The sequence below is a fragment of the Anser cygnoides genome, chromosome 1, assembly GCF_040182565.1.
Source record: "Anser cygnoides isolate HZ-2024a breed goose chromosome 1, Taihu_goose_T2T_genome, whole genome shotgun sequence".
Classification (NCBI taxonomy): Eukaryota; Metazoa; Chordata; class Aves; order Anseriformes; family Anatidae; genus Anser; species Anser cygnoides.
This window is the reverse complement of record NC_089873.1, coordinates 128,595,612-128,617,574: the sequence shown is the minus strand read 5'-3', so window position 1 is coordinate 128,617,574 and position 21,963 is coordinate 128,595,612. Positions and strand designations below refer to the sequence as shown.

Sequence of the window (21,963 nt, the reverse complement as noted above, 5' to 3'; positions counted from 1 at the left end):
CGGACACTAAAACCAATGCTACACTTCAGAGGATCTAAAGCAGCAAAGGGCACTTCTTGCATTTCACATCTCTTTGCCCAGTAAGGCTGTACTGACATCAACTCCTTGCTTTTGGTTTTTGAGCAAGACACTGCCAGACTCGAACACACAGGAACTGAAATTCTATTTAAAATAGCAACATCCTGCTTTTAAGTTCTCCAAATTCAGACATCAGAACTTCAGCACTTGGCTTCGCCAATTTCTATGACATGTTCTTCTCCACACACCACAAACTCTTTCGTCAGTTTCCTTAATCCCTCTGAATCAGACAGTATCAAAAAGGTGGCTGACAAACACAGTGTGCAACAGGAACCACAGCGTTTACCTTCCAGGGGACCATTTCTGACTGTGAAGAAACTCAGCGAACTGCAGCAACGGTCTCTAACACACAGCCAGTCCCTCTCCTTCCCGATACGGTATTTACAGGAAACCAGCTGAAGGTTGCTTGTCTTCCTAATTCTGAAATAAAATTAGTACAGGAACACCCACAATTACCCGCATTCCACAACTGATTGTCATCAGAGTTCTGTAGAACCTTTGCATCTTAGTATGGGGAGTTTTAAGATTATGCAGGTATTTAGGAAAGTTTCCTAAAAAGAGAAGTAGTGCACTCGAAACGTAGATGAGAGAGCAGATGAATTTGAAGGAAGAGTGTATGAAAAGATGAGGGAGCGTCAGATACCTGAAAATAGTGGATGAAGAGCATCTTTCCTGAGAAATACGTAGAGAACAGTGAGGCAGATTTATTAAAAATATATTTTAAAAATTTACAAAGAAGCATAAATGCACTTCTGGAAGCGACAGGAAGAGGAGAAACTGCTTTCTGACAGAATGAGGTGAAGGAGCGACAAACTCACGGGAGGAAGTTTCTTATGCAAAAAACTCAATTACATTGCAGAGGAACAGGCATTAAAATCTCTCTCGCAATGCCAAAATCAGTGCAGACAGCTTTGAATTGGCAGGTGGTAGTTCATCATGAACTAGATGGCATCTTTGTTAACCATTTATCTTAATCTGCCGTGAACTACAGTCAACCGAGGTGTCAGCTAATCAAAAGCTAATTTATAGGTGCTTCACACACAAAAATTGGAGTCTTCTAAATAAGCAGCATGCCTAATGTAAATCAAAGCAAGCAGCTCTGAAATGCTGCAAGAGTGACAAAAGGGAAGACTGCTCGAGTTGACCCCAGCGGTTAGAGTAAAACTGACAGAAGTAATTCAGCTGGTTTTAAGTGCAGGTGGATAAAGAAAGATTTGATGAACAAAATGATCAGCAGTTACAAGGGAGTTAATAAAGTTTCAAGGAAAACTGAGATTTCCCGTTTTACAAGAGACCATTTGCCAGAGCAGCCGCAAACAGCTGCTGTCCAGGCAGATGAATATTAAAAAAAAAAAAAAAAAATGTAACAGGTGAAGACAGCAACAGTAGCAGGAGTGCTGCCTAGTCCAAAGGTTGTTTCTTGCAGCTGGAAGAGCTGATCTTACTCCTCCAAATTAGCCCCCTCTTCAACAGTGCTTTTTCTTTTTTTTTCTCTGTCACACAAGGATCAAGTTCAATCCTTCAGCAGCACCAAGTCAAGCATGGAAGCAGGCACAGAAAGTACTTTTTTCCTGCTGCATTAAGACCTCCCATCAATAAAACAGCAGCTAACTAAACTGGGTGAACTTTACCCCAAAATCCCTCTATAAATGCATGCTGCCCCTACGAAGTCGGAGCGGTTCTGTACAGCAAGCACTGCCCAGTGCAACTAGCAAGACTCCCCGACAGGTGCAAAAACAAGAAAGCTGCTGAGGAGCTGGTAAAACGTGTAAGCTAAGCAGTTAATGTCCAACCAAGTCCGCAGAAAGTTTGAGTTCTGCATCACTTGAAGAATGACCTGTTATTACAGTTATCAACAAAAATAGCAACAAAGAGCACAGTACCAACATTAAGACCACAGCCACTAGCTACGAAATCAAACATTAGTATCAGACTAAAATTAATGACTAAACTAATTCATTGATCGACTCAGGACAGCAAATCGTTTAGGATCTTAAAACGTGATCAAAGTTACGCGTTACCTGTTTCGTTAAACAAAACCACAACAAAAGCACAGAAATGTATCAAAACCATTGGACTCTACTAGTCAGAGCTGGTGAAATATTTTGACATTGACATTAAATTGATTGAAGCCTGAACCAACCCTGGATTTCACGGTTACATACTGATTAACCTTTTCTTTCCCACAAGCAATCTAAATATACAGGTATAAAGGAGCAAAGTTTGTAAGCTGCCAAGTTGGTGCTCTCAACAAACGTTGGCAGCTTTGTTTTCTTTGGGGAAAAAATACAGCATGTTCCAGCCTATAAATAAAAATATATACACATTTAATGTCAGGAGTGCTCACAAACGTACAGACAACTTAATCTGTGATCTTCTGTACTCTTCTAGAAGTGGAATTTAAAATACCATTACACCGGCAGTGAAGTCGCACACGTTTCTTGCTAGCAGGCAGCCTTTGCACTTCAGATGAGAAAACCGGTGCGATTTTTTCACCAGTTGGTAGGACCATTTCCTGCCTGGAGTACTGGTGCTCACTCCCAGGTGGTCAGAGAGATCTGTTGCCACAAACTGCTTTATCACACACTCAAGGTGAGGCTTCCCAAGCCTAGCTTTGACTAGAGGGCATCACCTTCTGTACACGTTTATCCTTCCCCTCCCTTTACCCAGTCATTTAAAAGCTGATGGGAGCAAAGCTAGGTTCTTCTTCAGTTTTGTGGGGTTTGGGTTTTTTGTTGTTTTGGTAGGTAGCATCTGAGGGCTTTTGTTTTGTTTTGGAGGGGGGTTGTTTGTTGTTTTAATCTGCTATCTAAGCAGGGAAGTTGGACATTTCTACTGGACAAACCGTGGTTCTGCAATCTAGCTGGAACAGAGCATCCAGATTAGTAGGAAAATAACATGGCCCTGCCTAGAGTGAAAGGTCCTGATGTGGTATTTCTCCATAAAACTGTTGATGATCATCAGGACACATTCACAAGAAATAACTGGTGAAAAAGAAAAGTATCCAGGTAATCAATCGTCATCCATAAAACCTTCAAATCCTTGTTTATAAATCAGCATCACCACTCTTCTGAAACAAGCCAGTAATCCTTACATTTGGAAACAATACCAGAAAGTTTTGCTTTTTTTTTTTTTAATGTCTTTTCATAATGAAATCCCAAACTAAAGGCATATTTTTCTGAGTGCATTTCATTATTGCTGGTGTGCCCTCGTATACTGGGAAGCAGACAGATGAGCATTAGCAGCTCCGGGAGACCTCACAGAAAGAGCAGCAGTAATGAGAAAAACACTGAAAAATCAAGCTGTTTCACTGCTAGTCAGTTTTATATCCATCACAAGGACAGCAAATTTTCAGTGCTGCAGAAGCCTATCACAGAAAAAAAAAAATCTCCTGCCAAGATAGCAGAGGATTAAAAATGTTTCTTTCCAGCGGTGAGGATGAATCAGCAACCACAGATAGATGACATATTTGATTTAAGCCCGAGATGAGGGCTTTCAATGAATGGTTTCACATTTGGCTCCAAAATGCAAAGTTCTGTACGCGAGCGGTAATATTCTAATACTTCTGCTCCCATTAACTACTGCTTTTACAAATGTAGCTATGTGGAAAGGCACAGCTACACAGACAGAGAGTCAGGCTGATACTGGTACGTTGACACAGCACGGAATAGCACCAGCAGTTGTGCTGCCCCCCAAGACCTCCTTCCCACAAAACCAAACCAAACCAAACCAGCAGAACACCCTGATATTATTTCTGTACGTGTTTGGTTTGAGATCTCATTATCAATACCAAGCGCCAACATGCTGCTCTGTAAATTAAGAAGCAATTTCCTGGAAACTGCGAGAAGAGGACACAATGTGTTGTAGGGATTTTTATTTTCCTGACAGTTTTTAAAAAGGCAGGTCACAAATTCACTTAATACAAATTTCTCGCAGGACACAAACCACTTAATTTTTAGAGAAGAGTGGGGTGGCCATTGAAAGCCAATTAAATATTGACAGATCAAGTTGTGCCTTGACTTGTAACACATGCAACCAATCTCCACAGACATTTTTGAAAAAGCGTTGGTCCCCAGGGCAGCTGCACACCAGTGCTGCCTTTGGTCTCCTTATAAATGAACAGACTTACGCCGGGTCTGGTGTGAGCCAGTTTCAATCATCGGGAACGATTAAGCTGCAGAGGATGAAAGAGCAAGGAAGAAATAAAGACAGACCGAAACTTTTCCCTTCTCTTCAATACTTTGAGTGAAATTCAATGGCAGAGCTCAAAATGCACCTCTTTACGCTGACACTGTAGATTAATTAGAGGCTAGGGATATTTTCCGCGTACAACTGCTCAGCTTTCTATATTGCATTATCCTCGATGCTAGAGAGAATGGTTTCAGCACAGACGTAATTTCTGACCCACAACTCTAGACCAGTCTTCATCCCAAAACAAAAGCACAGATTCTCAGTGGCACCCACACTGGAACACAAACTGCTCCAAGAGTGAGAACAAAGCCACCCTTTCCCCCCTCCACCCCTCATCGCCCAGGACACTCCTTTCTCCAAGGCAAAGTTAGGAACAAAGCACGGCTGAGACATCGCAACAGACATCTTGCCGTGGAGCTTTTACGTAGGCATTACCATTGCACTCTGCAGATTTGGTTTCCACTGATGCTTCTCACTTCGCAGTAATAAAAAAGGGGGAAAAGCCAACTCCATTTGCTGATACAACCCATGGCTGCTGAACCGCAGTATTGAATATTCTCTCACAGGTGGGGACTTGGAGCTTTTGTCGTGTTTCCTCTCTGTGTGAAGCAGACTGTCAGCAATTACTTCTACATTAGCTGAATTACTGAATCTTGATACTCACCTCCTCTCTCATTCCCCTCCCCCTAATATATTCTTTCATCATTCCTCAGCGTGCAGAATGTAGATATGCCCTACAGCTACCTCCTGCTTTTGCATCCAGGGAAAACATCCACTCTTTGGTCCAGGATTTTGTACACTGTGATTTTAATAATTTAAAAAAAAAAAAAAAAAAAGGTAAGAACCATACAAAAATCCACCATAATTTCTGAAGAGTTTGCTTGGTAACAGCGGTGTCAGAGGAAAAACAGACACCACCTCTGCGGCTGTTTGCTCTCCTTTGATCCCATCAGGGCTAACCTGCTTTCAGCGCTTGGGTGACCTCTAACATTTCAAACCTGGAATTTCAGCTGCTCCTTTCGCAACCCCAGTCTCTCCTCTTTCTCCTCCCAGGGCACGCATCCCCTCCCTTCAAGTGGGTAAGGAGTCAACGCATTATCCGCAAGGTCAGTGCTGATTTGCTATATGAATTCCAACACGCTGCTGGTAGAATGATTACCAGCCAGCAGCACTCCAAAAAAAACACCTATAACATCCAGTGAGCAGCAATTACAAAAGAAGAAGTCTGAATAACATTAAATTGTATATATTGTATTCCATTTAAACAGAAACATGCATTCACTCAGCATTAATATCAAAATAAGTCTGCTTATCAAGAAACTGTGCTAATTTTCACATACATTTCCTTATACCTGGGCAGAAAAACATGGGTTTTCTAATAGCTTTGCCATAATTCTCTACATATGCATCTTTCGTTAACAAAAAGAGGAAGAAGAGTTCCAGCTTCTCAGAAGAGCAGAATTATCTAAGTATGTTCTTCTTTATCGCTCTTTCTGATCTGAAAGCAACACTTAATACGAATAACTATGATGGAGACTCTGCAGAAAGATGAACTACTTGAAAGGGGCAAGCAGAAGAGATACCAGCATACATAAAAGACTGTAAAATCAGAAATTATTTCCATAATCTTCTACATACACATACATGTATATGGATTTTACATTCCTTGATTTCACACCCCTATCTCGATCCATTCAGAAGGCAGTCCCAATAAGCTTTTATGACTTAAAAGCCATAGTCTCTGGATTCCCAGGGTAAAAAAAGCTTTATGCCAGCAATTTTTGTATGAAATTTCATACAGGTTACTAAAAATATTTTATCAGTTCATGAAAACCCCGGTTGAACTCTGACCCCGAAGACATTCACAGGCTGTATAAATGTTGTCAAACAACTGAAAATCCAATCTTGAGAAGCTCCAAAGCAACAGCACTGTCAGAAAGGAACCTACCACCATGAACAGAAGAATTAAAATGAGCGACACCCTATATGAAGAGGAGAATAAAGACTTTCTGCAGGTTGAGTAAGGTTTTCATACAGCGTTTCCTACAAAAAGCCTTTTAAGAGCTGCTTACAACCTCATTAATAAAAGCCTCAAAGTGAAAAAACTCATGCTAATCATCTTCCATGAGATTTTTCCTTGTTCAGCTGAAATTGTTCAATTGTTCTCAAGGATGACGTTACTGAATGACACATGCCACTCCTAGTTAGAAACATCTCATAGCCATTTTGCTGAAAGGCTCCAAACGCTCCAACGTCTTGAAGAGGAAGCTGAAAACTTGCCGGGGAGCAGTGGAGAACTACAGACACACCTACCACCTCCTGCGTGCCACTTGCACAAATTCTGCTAAGCTCAAGACTCAAAAGCGCTTCGTTCTACCCAGGACCGCGGAGTTGTTGGCGCTTACCAGCTGAACTCCCCATGAAACTCCCTTGCAGCGAGCCTTCTCCAGGACGCACCACAGGGCCGGGAACAAGTTTTATTGCAAGAGCAGCTCTTGCTTGCTGGAGGTCAGCGTGGCCCCCCAAAAAGGAAATGTGCTCGGAGTGCTCCCTCTATTGATGCTTCGATAAGAGAGAGGAAGAAAGAGGAAGTGGCCTGACTGCAATGTGGAAAGAAGCAGAGGGGAAAGTCATACCATGGTAGCGGGTTATGAGGAAAGCAGGGCAGAACTTGAGGGCAGGGGACAGAGGAGAATTTGGACAGGAGCAAAACAGAACTAGGAAGAGATTACAACTGGAACAGGTGTTGTGACTAGTACAGATTAGTCAGGCTCTCAAACAGATCCATTTTTTTCCTGTTACATTGCTTCTTGGTGTAACATTCCTTTGCTGTGTACAGACTAGCTGTGGTATTTCACAGCAAAGCATCTTTCTCAACCACTACGTCAATCCACGCACACAGGAGTTGTCTGCCAGTATTAGTAACGTAACTGGTTCAAAGGGCGCAAGACTGTCTGGATCTAAACCTCTAACCATGGTGACTTCACATAAACAAAAGCAACCCGTCCTCGCTTCCCCCCTGCCGGTGGAAAAGCTTTAAAAATACCTTGAAAAATATTAAAAGAAGCAATGCTAACAAAAACAAATAAACAAACAAACACTCACAAAAGCTACAATGTGAATCCTTCAGAAGTTTGGTGATGAAAGAGATCTGTAAACTGGTATTTGCACAAGCACTGTGATGAAGGCTTCAGCTTAATCCCACAGCTGTATCATTGCACAGGACCCCCAGCCCACTGAACGCACAAAGCTGGCTCAAAAATGAGCCAAGACAGCGTAGCAGAAAAAAGCATCTTCGTTTACTGCAGAGGTTGGAAGGTGTGTCTCGACTGACACAAGGAGCTGCACATCGGCTGTTTGGTGAGGTCGCCAGCTGAACACTGCTTTCTGCGATCATATTGTACCCTTATGTTTTCTAAATTTAACAAGTAGGACATTTCAAGCTATTTTTCCCTGTGTAGCTACCATACCTTGCTCTTACTTTGTTTTCTGGATCTTCAGCTTGAGGAGGGCAGTCTGACATACGATCATGCAAAGCTCTTGCAAATGGGACCGAGGAGTTTCCTAACCACATGTAATTCTTATAAACAAACAAAAACCCCACAAGCGCATCCCCACAAAACACCACCTCTTCAATTCTCAGGTATTTAAGGAAGGGGACTGAGCATGCTTCACTGTATCCACAATTACTTTTAACATCTTTGTCTTGACCCTCTTTTAAGTTTCAGGAACTACCTCCATTAATTCACTCAGCTCTTCTGACAAGCCCATTCCAAATGGGAATTAATTTACATCAAGATATTCCAACTACAATGTCATTAAAGAGCTCATGAAACATCAATAAATCTATATTTCTTCTAAGGCTTGGGGTACGTGCTGCAAAAAAGCTTGGGGCCATACACTGAACTTTAATATGCACATGTGTAATACACTCATCTATACACATACACAGGCTTGGAATAACAGCAATATGCTGGGCCATACAGAAAATATAAATGATTTAAATGTGAGGCATGCAAGTAATTTAAAAATAAAAGGTTAGGAATCTCAATAGTGTCCTACGTATAAAGAATTCACCTATTCTTTTCTGCATCCAAATATCTTTGAAAAATGCAAACAATGCTAAAAATGTTTTTAATAAAACTCTGTTTTCATTTGGTAGCTCCTAGAAAGCCTTCACTTTCATACTACTCATATCTTCACTTCCTTATGCAATTTTTCCATTCGTTTTTTAAGCTACGAGAATCACACTCCGCAGATATGAACAATGCAAGCCTACCTTCTCTCCTCTCTGTTTTTTGTGAAGAGAGGTCTGACTGAATTACAGGGAGTTGGGAAAGTCATTATCGAAATGAGCTTTAAAGAAGCCAGATGTGTATGATCGTGGCCTGTCTGTGGGGGAGAGAGGAAGAGGGGAATAAAGAAAAAAAGCTGGCCTGCGCTGCGAAGTTGGAGTGTTCAAGAAGCTTTCAAGGGCTCTAGCAAAGCAAGCTACTACGCTGCTACTTTATCACTTTCCTTAATCTTTTGTGCCACAAAGATTAAAAAAGAAAGGTAATATTTGCACTGTGGATTAAGGAGAAATCTGAAGAGTCTTCTTGCGTCACAATACAAAGTTAAGAACCAAAAAACATGCCCTGAGAGGGCAGGAAAACAAAAGTGATATGGCAAAACTCGATTGCCTGCGACACACCATACTGACGAGAGATTTCGCTCCATCCCTCAGCTGTAACCAGCCACCTCGCTGCGCCTAAAGCCCTGTCAGAGCTTGGAGCAGCGTTACCTCGCAAGCACCCCAGCCCTAACAGAGTCCTCTACGCACACCCGATTAAACGTGGCAGTCTGGGGGTGCTGGCCTGCGGTCAGCAGCCTCGGAGGCGGCTCGGACGGATGGAGCTGAGCGAGTTGCGTATGCCTGGATGCCTTTCAGCCTGGACCGGAGCGCTCGGTGGAAGTCCGTGGCGAAGAGGCAGCGCTTCATCCTGCGGCGTGCAGGTGCGGCAGCTCCGCATCGCTGGGGGGGCACCTGGCGGGCTGAGCTCCCCAGGAACAAAGAGAGGGTGATCTCCCCCCTCTCCTCCCGGTGTGGCAGCAGGTAACGCGCTGTAAGATGTCTGCCCGCACGGCGCGTTATATCCAGCCCCTTCAGCGACGCTGCCCTCAGCCTGCACCAGCCCGGGGGTACCAGCCCGCGCCCGGCACCGCCACCTCGCCTCACCCCGGCCCCTCAGCCGGGCACAACGCGGCCCTTCGGCCCCCGGCCCCCCGCTGCCTCCTCTCCCTCCCTCGCCGCCCAGGTAGCGGCCGCTGCCCGCCCCGGCCGGAGCCGCCTCACGCGGCCCGCGGGAGCCACCTCACGGGCAGCGCCTGCCGCGACCCACCGCCCCCCGCCCAACCACCGACCCCACAACGGCCCCAACGGCCCCGCAACCGACCCCACAACGGCCCCAGCCCAGGGGCTGCCCAGCACGGGTCGGGGTCTCCCCCGCAGGCGAGCGGCCAGCCGGGGGGGGGGGGGGGGGGGAGAAGTTGGGAGCCACGAGGCGGGCGGGGGCAGCCTCACCCTGCCGGCTCCTGCCCCCGGCCCAGACTCACCCATTGATGTGGAGCCGGGCAGCGCCGGAGGCAGGCCGAAAGTTTGGGGCGGCGGCGGAAGGGGGAAGAAGCGGCTGCTGGCGGTGCTGGTGGCGGTGGCGGTGCTGCTGCTGCTGACAGCGCGGCCCCCTCCCTGCTCGCCCGCCGCTCCCTCCTCCCGCAGCTCAGCGCCCGCCGCAGCCGGGCTGCGTGCCGCGTCCCGCCGCCCTCGGCATGCGTGTTCGCGGGGAGGGAGAGGAGGCAAAAAAATAATAATAATAATAAAAAAATAAAAATAAATAAAAATAAAACGAGGCGAGGGAAGGGGCTCAGCCGTCAGCCACCTGGGTGGGTTCCCCCGCTGCCGGGCGGAGCGAGGCGGGGACAGAGCGCGGCCGAGCCCGGGCGCCTGCCGGGGAGCCGCGGGGGTGGGCGGCTTGGCCGGGGGGGCTCTGCCCGCTGCTGCCGCCTGTGGCGGTGCTGCCGCTGCCGCCGCTACCGGAGCGGCTCGGCTCGGCACGGCTCGGCTCGGCTGGGCGCTGCGGGAAGTGTCGCGAGACTGCGCCAGAGCCGCCGGGAGGGAGCGAGGGAGGGACGGGGCAGGCCGCGGGGCCGGGCCCGGCGGGGCAGGGCAGGGCAGGGCAGGGCGGGGAAGGCAGGGAAGGGAAGGGAAGGGGTCCCCCGGGCAGCCCCCCGCCGCCACAGGTGCCCCTCACAGCCGTGGAGGGCCCCTCGGCGGGCTGGGGAGGAAGGAAGGAAGGAAGGAAGGGAGGGAGGGAGATAAACAGATAAAGAGCGGCTGCTTCTCGGAGCTGTGCTCGCCCCGGGGCTTTGCAGGAGCCGCACGAGGGGAGCGCAGACCCTCAGCGGCGCGTGGGGGGGGCGGCGGGAGCAGGTTAAGGGCTGAACTGCTGCACAGCGTAGGTAACAGCTCCCGGTATTAGTGAAAGGCTGAGCAAAGGGAGCTGTACCGGCCTCAGGGGGGTGACCGGGGTACGGAGAGAAGAGCGTCAGGAACGCGAGCGCCTTCCCCTGCCCCACCCAAGAGGGTTCAGCGGGAGAAAAGGCTTTTGGGGCTGAGGAAGTCCCAAGGGAAAAGAAGCAAGGGACTCCTTGGGCATGGACGTGCACGTTTTTTTAAACTATGATAATGGAGAGCTGTTTGGGAGAAAAAAATAACCGAGTTTCACTGATAAGAACCTTAAGTGTTTACAGATTTCTTCTTGATTGATAAATCTTATTTTTTCACAGCTAGGAAAACTTCATTTTAACTTACCATTTTACCTGCTGCAGCAAGATGGGACATCGGAACTGATTCATATGCTCCAGCAGCTTGGCTTTAATTCTTATCCTTTACAAAAATCTAGTTATAAAACCTCTATAGAGATTATAAAACCTATACCATAAAACCTCTCCGAAGAATACTCAATTTAGAGAAATTTAGAATATGCACTTTAGAGAAAACTTAAAAAAAAAAAAAAAAAAGGCAAGTTCAGCTATGAAAAGGAATACAGTGGAATACAGGTCTGACATAGGTGTAGACAGCCTCCAGTTCGGAGTTCCACTGAAAAGTGAGAAACAAACCAACTCAGTACCGGTTCCAGGAACACTAGGACACTGAATTGCAAGCCCCTGGCAGAGTTCAGAAACTTGCAGGGAATAGAAAAAAATATTTTATCTCCATACGTACACAGAGCATCTTTTAGCCAGCCACATACTGCCAGAAAGCCCACATTCTCTCCCACACACTTTAATAAAACAACGCTGGTTTCCGTTATCCACAACTCATTGCAGAAGGGCCTTTAAACTTAATTATTTGTGTTACAGCTTTAATTCTGCAAAGCCAACAACAGGAAAAGCAGCAGCTTTTACCTGGTGATTTCAGCTGGTTTGTCATGTGAGGCTCAGGTCTATCAGACCCAAGTAACATGTCAAACTAAGACAGATCGATGCGTCCAGCTTTGAGAGGAATTAAGACAGTTCTATTGTTAGCATGCCAATTTTATTGGGAGTTAGGCTTTCCAAGGCTCCAGCTGTGTAGTTTAAGGTGGATTAAATGTTGTAACTGAGAAACTCGGTGCATCCCAGTAGCTCCATTTCTAGAACTGTTTAGGGCTAGTAGTAGAAGTGATAAGGAATAACACAAAGTAGTGAGTTTTCCAACTACATGTTACAATGCATGGAAGAAAGCCAATTTTGCAATCAGACTCCCACGTTCAACTCAGCTTTGAGGAAGCAACACTAAAAAAAAAAAAAATCAACATATGAGAAGTTGTTGGCTTTTTCACCAAGTAAATCTGTAACACAGTGAAGTCCTGTCCTGGAAACCAGAGGGAAAAAAAACAACTCATAGTACCTTCAAGACAACTTCCCATTGTTCCCAAGCCAGACAATTTCTATAGGATCTTGTGTTCCTACAAAGCCTGCACCAATAATGGGTACCCCTCAGTTGGGACATCAAAGTAACATTGCAGCCTATGGAGATGATTTCGGTACCTTATCTTTGTGGGAGAAGAAAGCTGAGTGAATATGCTGCAGAGATAGAGACATTTAGAAAAGGAACGGTTACAGAGCTGCTTAGAGAAGATGGAAGTTGTAAATTTTCATCAATATCACTTTTAAAATAACTACCTAAACCGACATGTTTTACAGGTCACGATCAGGCACATGCGCTTTTGAAGACTAGAGTCTAATAGCTGAGAAGCATCACCATTACATCCCCCAAGCATTATTGGGATTTTTGCTTTGCTGTTTTGTCAAGGATAGTAAGATTAGGAGTTATTAAAAAAGTGACTTACATATAGCGAAGGCTAATATTATTTGGATTATGACAAGTTTATGTTAACAACGGGGGGTGGAGGAGTTAATATTTCCTTAATAAAACCTCATTCCTGCTTATCTTTGTTAGGGAATTCTAACATTAAGAGATAACATGGTTATTCTTACCTAGTACCAATGATATTTATGTATTACAGGAATTCTTTAAAAATGTGCACTAGTTTATTAAATGCAAAATTTGGTGAAGTTAGCCAGGCAAGTGTGTGCTTTCACCCATACTGCCCCTCTACTGGACAGGAATCAAACTTTGACAGAGATGCTAAGGGTTTTGAATGCCATTGAGAAAGAGAGGGACATAACTGCTTTCAGAGCTTTTTTTCCCCTCCTTCCTTAAATAATAATTATTTTTGTGGTAGTCCCAAAGGGAGACTCATGTTTTATATCTGCAAATAGGGAGCTTCTTTTAGCCAAAAAGGTGTACATAGGAAGTGGATCAAAGCTTCAACCTCAAGCAGGAAGTTATATAAATAACCTTCCAACAGCTACACACATCAAGTAAAACACTGAAAATGATGCCAAATATTAAACTACTGAATCAAATCATTGAATGTATTTATAAGTAAAAATCTTGTTACAACATTTATTGTCTGTAGAAACAAAATTTACATTGATTTTATAGAAACTATGTTAAACATACATATAAACATACCTACATCTTAATATATACTTATTAACATGAAACTTTCAGGTATGGGATAACATTGTCAAAAGCACCATTGTGGACTCCAAAGACTACAGACTTATAATGCTTTTGCATTTAACTCCATCTTCAGTAGTTTTAAAATGTTACTTTTCATCCACATTTAGAAATAATTACATTAAAGGTTTCTAATCATGTTGTGTGTATGCGTATGTACATACATGTGCACATACACTCAAGAGGATCCTTGTGGAAGAGGAAACTACAGAATAAATAAGGTGAATATTAATATATTTCTTAGAAATGGACATTAGCCCACATCCTCATTCAATTGTTAAAACAACAGTCCTGCTATTCTTAAAACAAAACAATGAGACTTTTTTTATTCCATGAAGAGTGTACTAAAAACAACCGTTTCCACCCTGTCTCTTCCTTCAACAATAAAGACATAAGAGGAGCCAGTCACAAAATAAAAGCCATCTACTGCATTATTTACAGAAAATGAAATATTAAAAAGACATGAGATTTAGACAAAATTCAGAGCAGTGAACAGAAGAAAACCACGTTAAAGTGGTAGGCAGCATAAAACTATTAAACCACGTCTAAATGCCTACTCAAAAAACCCTCCACCAACAAAAACTACTGGGGCAAGGAAGGGGAAAAAGAAGGGGCAGATGTCATGACAACGGTTTTCTCAAACCTTAACACTGAAAATGTATGGTCACCAAGCAAGAAACAGAACTCATCTAAGCGTTCATTGCTGTCCTTGATGTCAAGGGAGCCAAGTGTTACAAGTAGGCTTTCAAAGATCTCGAAATGGCTTTTATTGTATTTCCCCTTTGTAAGGAGAGCCTCCGATCTTCAAATCCTGCTGCAGGGGAACGAAGTCTGTCAAGGGCCAGATATGTGCAGAAGCATCCAGTTCTGGCAGATTCATTAGGATGCAAGCCTGAAGTCCTTCTTTCAGAGAGCTCTCCTGTAGTGAACTTTGCAGATGGCTGTTCAGATGCTTAAAGAAAGGCAAGAGGCATGTTTCTACAGTGTACAGGAAGAGATTTCTTCAGAGAGCAAGGAAGTTGAAAATCTCCCTCTGTTTACAGTCTTCTGAAGTGACTACTGAGAAATCAAGTCTCCATAGCTTAATCTTTGCTATAATCTTTAATCATCTTCTCCAAGCAACTCTATCAATTTCTAAGACATGACAGAAAAATGACTTTCTAAAGCACAAAAAGCACTTTTGAAAACCCAGCCTTTTGTAATGCCCAGAAGTGTAATCTTTTGTTTTTTTTGAAGCAAGTTCATATAAAGAAAATTCAGCATTTCATACCGAGGCCGTGGGAGAGAAGGCAGCAGGTTCAGACAGCCAGACAGCTGGCTATCAGCTGGATTTACTCCCACCCCCTGCTATTAGTTACCTGAGTGGAGATAGTCATGCTGAGGTCTCGAGACCTTCTAAATTCATCAGGTAAGGTGACTTGAAACATTTAAGTCACTATTAGAGTTAAGGCAGACTTGTATATACCTTGCAAATGTGTTGCTTCTTACTAGCCCCAGAATTCTGTTAACCCTGTGAACTTGATCATTACATTAAAAGCTTAGAATCATAAGATGAGGATTCTAACCCAATCAATTAATCAATGTAGAGATTAAACTGATCAGCAATGTCAGTGCTAACATCACAACTTGTTACTTCAGACACTTAAGGAAGACTATTAAACGACTGCGTTTTGGATAGCAATAAAAAAGTTTCACATATGAACAACTGCGTTGTTCACATATGAACAACAAGCATTTAGCAGTCATTTCAAGTTGATTAACAGAAAGGCAATTCACATTTACAGAAGTATAAAACAGAAAAGCTAACTAGCTCTTAGACAATCACATTCTTAACTTGCCCTCCCAATGCAAATGCAGTGACAGGCTTTACTAATGCAAGGAACACTGTTTTCCTTTGGAGCTGAGGGTTACCCACATACTTAAAGTAAGGAGTTATATTAAACATCTGTACTCAAGTCCATGCTCCTGTTAGAAACAACGCAACAATTAGAATATTACTTAAGTCTTTGTACAGAGGGCATTTTATACAATGCAGTCACAATATAGAAAGGCACAAAGTTATTCAAGTAAACTGACCTTTCTTCTCCTTAACACTAGTTTTCTCATCTCGAGTCTTCATAAGCCATCAGTAACTTCAATATATTATTCTCAATCAAACACACTATATCGTTAAAATATTCTTAGAACTTCCCTGGGCTGAAAAAATAAATGGGCTGATTTGTGTATGAGTATAGAGACATAAGTCTGCAGTTAAAGAAGATACAAAGCAGAGTAAGTCACACACTAGACAGACTAGGTAGTTCAGCTGCCTCTACCGCTTAACTCAATCACAGAATTAATTTTCTGTATGAAATTTACGTAAAATAGGAAGTTTTGTCATGACAAAATCCTGAATTAGTAAGGCAATGTTATCGGTAAAGAATGTGATTGGAGCAGATGGAATCTCCTCACAAAAGAGCTAAAGCAACTGCAACGGGGACTACGTAACATCATACGGCATTCATCTTGGGACCAACGATGGGCTGGGGAAGGGGAGGGGTGTCAGTAAACTTGCCCAAAATACCATGTTTGTAATACATTGCTCACATTTACAGAAATAATAATTAAGCTAAACTGTGAAGGTAATAAAACTGTAGTAAAACTAATTGTGCGCAAGTAAAATAAAGCACACAATCAGGAGCCATTCACATTTTTAAAGCTGCTTTTCAATAAAAGATAAAAATGAAAGAGCAGCATTAATTGGCTGAAGTCTGACTACTTCAGTTACTTCCACGCAACGTTAGCAAAACTGGCATGTCAGAAGTTTCTTCACGTATCTTTTCCCATTTCCTCAACAGTGAGTTTTCTTCCAAGCTTTAATAAGAACACTGCAGGAAGCTTACAGAAACAGTAATATCCTGTTGAGTGAGACAATCAGTAGTTTGTCCTATATCATGTATAGTTTCACCTGTGTTTTACAATGCTTTAGCACATTCAGGAGCAATACAATAGAGCCTGTGGGCTTTAGGAAGAACCTGCCTCAACCTGCAGGGGCACACACAATGCTCCTCTGACAGCGGATTGCTTAACCATGGCTACTCCGCATTCACTTTGTGTTGACTCATCTGTTGTTTCAATTCTTTATTTCCACCTCCCACTAAATCTACACAGGGAAATTTTGCCAGATTCATCACCAACAGCATAATTTCTTAACTGCAGAACATTAGCTGCATTTGACCAGGGAATCTCCTTCCTTTAGCTTCCCATCTCGTGTTCGTATGGGAAAAAGTTACTGAAAAACTAGTTGAATCATTTAGTAATTACTTCAGTTGAAAACTTGGGTTTTAGAAACTTAAGCCATCTGGTGTTATTGTTGAATCACCATAAAAATCAATGAATCTGGCACACTTCCTGCCTACTTATTTCTTATGAACACTAAGCAGTACACCCCATGAACCAAAGATTAAGTGACACTATTTTAGCTGTTCTGAGCCATACTTACAGTTCCAATAGACAGTCTCTCTACTGATGGCATTTTGGAAAAAAAACATGACAAAAGCATGCAAAAAAAAATCACATCCTGACTTTCCACCAAAACCAAATTTCCTTATCTCTGCACTTACCTCTACGTACTACCAGAGTTCTGATCGGTTACCCACAACAGATTAGCCTGCATTCTCCACGGCTAACACTGTTAGAAATTATGAAAAAAATGTTTCTTAAAACAAATAAGAACATCTTTGAAAACTACTTGTTATGCATCTTTAATTTACCTGGAATAAGAAATCTTAAATCTGTAATACACAGACAAAACCCTACTGTACACTATATATTAAGGCAAAAGCTATAAACAGGAAATAAGCACAATATTGTTTATAGCTGCTTATAAAAACATGTCAAGCTATTTGAGTTCTGCGTACTGCGTAACAATGTTCTTCTCTGAAGTACGGTGACCCAGAGAATTACTGGGATTTTGAAAAAAGTTACAAACTATCTATCTGCATTTAAAGCAGTTTCAATTATGAACAGCTTTGTTAGAATACATGCTTCTAAAAATTTACATTTTTTGCCCTTTTTTTTTTCTTCTTGCAACTAAACACTTCAGGCCCCAATTTCAGAATCCAGGAAACCACCAAATCATTTATGACAAAAAAAGATTAGAAAACATGTGGCTTAGTTAAGAATGTCACACAGAAAAATATAATGAGACAGAATAACTTTGAATACGGACCAACTAATCCTCTAACAAACCCAAGCATGCTTTCAGTGCAGTTCTAAGCTACTGCTACAGTACATTACATACCTGCCTGTTCGTTCATTTTAATCAAATACTGAAAATTGTCTCAACATCCTAACAATTTACAGGTGTATATAGACATCAGAAACCCAAGAATATTACTAAATTAAAATGAAGTAATACAAAATACTGTTTTACAGAAATGACTGAACAGAGGTGTAAGATCTATTGCACAACCTAGAAGGTCATTACTTGGAAAATCCTGAGCTAATGTGCTATTACCAAACAATTCAGGCACTTTTTTTCTCCTTTTTCTTTTATTACATAAGCAATAAACTTCCAACATATAAACTTCCAGGTATAACAACTCAAGTTCCATCTGTAACATCATGCTTAGAAGAAAAGGTATTCAATAAATAAAGACTCCCTTCAATGACTTCTTTACTTGAGACCGGTATGCAAAAGGAACTAAAGATACATATTACAATGTTTCATTCAAATACTGTAATTTAAAAGCAATTATTAAAACTGTAAAAAAAGTTCCGCAGCATTCCACTACTGAAAAATAAAGTTATTTTTAATCAAGAAAGTTACAGGGTTAGTTCCTTTATCCTATTTTAGGTCTTGACAAAGTTGCAAAAAATGAACAGGTGTTCCCTTTGCTGTGTTATATGTTTCAACTTCAGGATCAGAGCTCAGTTCAGGTTTCTGTCCCAATATTTAAATTTCCCTACAGAGAAAAATAAAACAATCGTTACCATCAAGTAGTAACAGTGAGGGAAAAAAAGCAAGCTCCCAACCTTCCTGCAAGTACTGTATTATTGTATGTAACAAATTCTTTCAGTTATGGGTTGGAACAATAAAACTGTAAAGACTGCAAAGGATGCATACACAATTATTTCGGAATGGTGAAGTAAACCATGAAGGTGTCCTGACTAGTTCAACAAATCTTAAGGACAAATGTAGTTATTATGCTACACAAAATAAGAGAAATGCTAGAATCTAAGGAATGGTTGCTTTTGAAAGAGTTAACCTAACCAGCAATCAGTATGTTATTAAGATAACGGCTGTCCTACTTATTCTTCAAGATTTTACCTCAACTCAACAATACTCAATTTCTTCATTGGTCAAAAATCAATATTCAGATGTTATTATGCTTCTCTAATTCAAATCATAATCTCCAGGAGACAGATTTTGTTAAGATTGTTTTAATAAGTTCCAGACAAGAACCTTAATATCCAATTAAGGAACAGCATTGGAAATTAATGGGGGAAAAGCTCACTGCAACAAAATTAAATTATGGCACTTGATGCCCATTTTACTGGTTTGTTATTTTTAGAAAAAACCTTTTCCATCTATTTTCCACTAATTCCAATTCTGTTCACCCTTCAGAGATCAAGCTTCTTGGAGTCTATGCATATTTAAAAGCAATTCACCTGTATACTTTAGCAAGAAGCAACCTGTTTAACAGGTAGTGGGGTGCGTAGGTCATCTAATCCAATTCTCTGATGTCTGAGAAACCCCATAAAACTTTGATCATACTTAAAACAAACCCTTTATTAGAACTGATCAACTGCTTGTCCTCCCACAAGCTGTAACATTTCATACTGTTCTAAAGTTCTTCTGCGCTTCAACACTATCACCGCCCCATACACACCACAAACCAGGAGGTGTAGGACAGATGTGCCTAATTGCTTCAGCTTGAGCTTAAACTATTTTACAGACACCATGTGCTGCAGGATGCTTTGTTCAGAACAGTACTCCAAGTGTGTAATTCAAAGCACATGATGAACTCTTAAGGCAACATAAGTCTGTATTTCATCTCTTGTTAATCAAAAAGTGTCTTAATATCCTTCAAGTTAACTTAAAACTGTAGCCTGAGAGGATGTAACATTTTTACGCAGAGGGCCGCTTTCTCTTAACAATAACAGATCAAGGAGAAAATACTAGAACAGAAGTAACTACAGAATCTCAGAGCCTGCCTCTGATTTGCAACTATCCAAAACAAATTTCAGCAAGTTCCTATGGCATAATCATGAAGAAAATAAGTGCAGAATCAAGTTTGCCTGTGAAAGCGCAAAGAGCCAACACTCCAAGAAATCCCCTCCAAGCTATTCCATGGGGATTTAAACACTGGAGCAGATCATTTGAATATTCACATTTTATAAAAGGACTTAGTGAAAAATAAATTAAGCCAACTCACCTTTTCTTTCCTCAAAAATCCATCTCTGAATTTATTAGTGGTAAATCCCCTTACACCAACAGAACGTAACCGCTGGTACTTAGCTTGAATATATAAACCCTTCTGTACTAAGCCTGATTTATAATGGGATTGCAAACGACCATCTGCAAAGTTGCTCTGTAAGGGTAGGGAGAAAAAAAACGCACAAGATGAGGGCACCAAAACTCAATAGTTTATATTTACAGTTATATACACAGGTAAAACCTACAGTTCTGAGCAAGAATCCGCATTTGCGAGTGCTGAGCCTCTATTTTCAATTTGCTGTTCTTCAGATTACTAGCTACTATGTGGATCACAGAACTGCCACGTTGTATTTACTGTTTAAAACATCTGAAACCATCTTCCTCATTGAAAAATGGAAAGTGTTAAAATATTGTACAATACATTTACTAACATCACTTACCACTAAATTCACTGATGTTAGACTGCAGCAGGCAAAGGTGTTGAGCCAAAACCAGTTATGCTAAACAGAAGTCAGTGTGACTATTTTTCACACAGTTCTACGCTATCTTATGGTCTGAACATAAATTACTCTATGCTTTTATCACTTCCAGACTGAAATACTGTACATCAAGCTAGCATGGGAACAGGAATGAAGACCAGAAGTAACAAAGCTTACAGGTGAGTGGCATTACACATACACAGAAAGAGCAATATAGCAAGACCAACACTGATAGGAGAAGTTATAAAAATGTTTCTATTATCCTAAGCACTCAGACCTCCAACAAAACATGCTGTAAAAAACTTTAGCACAAGAAATCCCCATTAATCATAATTTCACTTAGTTTTCCAGTAACACAGTTAAGTTTTCAAATGTAGTAGTGACAGAAAACTTCCCCATATACACTCATCCTTGAAATTCAAAAAAATAGACAACCAAACAACGGTCTTTTAGATACAGAAGAGAAGAAACATTCTGGCAATATAAAATATTTGTCACATATTACAAACAGCTTTGATGTATAGAAGAGAAAAAAAGAGCCCTTTTTGAGCAGGATGTAATTATTCTGGTGAAATCCGTGTCCTTTTGACAGAGTAAGGATCACTTCAACAAAAAAATTTATATGCTCTGAGGTTGTGATAAGTTTGGTACCAGTTTTTCCACCGTTTTCCATTGTGTGGAAGATGAACAGCTAAGAAGGGACTGTACAGAACAGAGGTTCCTTTATGCGCAGTTCTTGTTATTTCAAAAATCATTTCACCCACCTACTACGTAGGAGCTAACGGAGAAGCTGTCCCCATCAGTTCCCCAGGGTTACTCTTAGAGTGCTTGTGGGCAGAGGACATACTTGCAAAAGGCCACTAAGTGCTAACTCACTCCTCTACTAAAAAGAGGTATCTGAGTCTCAGCACAACACAATTAGGTGCAAGTAAATTCCTTAAGTAGATATAAGCCTACCACAGGGAGAGCTGAAGGGCATTTTTAATGCTAAATTAAGCCACTGAACACAGTTAACATTAGAAGTTCTCGTTTCTCCCACAACTGCTGTGGTTCTCTGCTCTGACGTAGGTGGCTAGAAAGGAGGCCTTAGTGGTCTGTCACTGCATTTGTACAGCAACAAGCGAAGGAGCAGACTGAATAGGAAAGGGAGAAAATGTACAAGAAATTGAAAGTGAGATTATACACACACTTAAGTTTCAACTCAAGTATCTACATAAGCAGGGAGGAAGAGAAATAGAGGTATTATTAACGCAGCAGAGTCAGCTGTAGAGGAAGTTATCAGATCATACATTTGGTATGTAGGTACTGAACTCATACACAGGTCAGAGGAATATGAGGTAGTCTAAGGTACAGGAGAAAACAGTTCACTTACAGTCTAAAAATATGCTAGTGACATCTACTTTTACATTAAGACTATTTTACAAATAACACTAATCACAGTGCCTAAGAACCGATGGCTTCAAGCTCTGTAAGAGCAAACATATACCAACATGCCACTGGGATAGAGTCAGTTTTCTTCATAGCAGTCCACACGGTGCTGTATTTTGGATTTGTGACTACAACAGCACTGACACCACACCAGTGTTTTGGCTAAAAACTAAGGGAAGGGAGCTCTTGCTTGGGCACTGCCTGGGCAGTCGGTTTGTGGGAGGTGGTGAGCAACTGTCTTTGCATCATTTCTTTAT

At 41.9% G+C, this 21,963-nt stretch overlaps 2 protein-coding genes across 5 annotated transcripts in view; both read right to left on the bottom strand.

Moving 5' to 3' along the window:
* Positions 1–10,433, bottom strand: part of SH3KBP1 (SH3 domain containing kinase binding protein 1) — a 226,641-nt gene extending 216,208 nt beyond the window's left edge. Inside the window, exon 1 of one of the 4 annotated variants that reach the window (XM_066981109.1) lies at positions 9,865–10,433. In XM_066981109.1, the coding sequence (XP_066837210.1) occupies positions 9,865–9,868 (4 nt within the window). In that variant the 5' untranslated portion in view covers positions 9,869–10,433. Of the gene's footprint in view, positions 1–6,674; positions 9,062–9,864 lie in introns of those variants that run through there. The other 3 variants (XM_066981113.1, XM_013183859.3, XM_013183860.3) reach the window with 3 other exon arrangements.
* A 2,814-nt stretch (positions 10,434–13,247) lies between these two features.
* BCLAF3 (BCLAF1 and THRAP3 family member 3) overlaps positions 13,248–21,963 on the bottom strand; it is a 34,104-nt gene continuing 25,388 nt past the window's right edge. Inside the window, exons 11-12 of the mRNA XM_048066731.2 lie at positions 19,798–19,953; positions 13,248–18,324 (exon numbers count right to left, since the gene is read on the bottom strand). Of these exons, the coding sequence (XP_047922688.1) occupies positions 18,295–18,324; positions 19,798–19,953 (186 nt within the window). The 3' untranslated portion in view covers positions 13,248–18,294. The remainder of the gene's footprint in view (positions 18,325–19,797; positions 19,954–21,963) is intronic.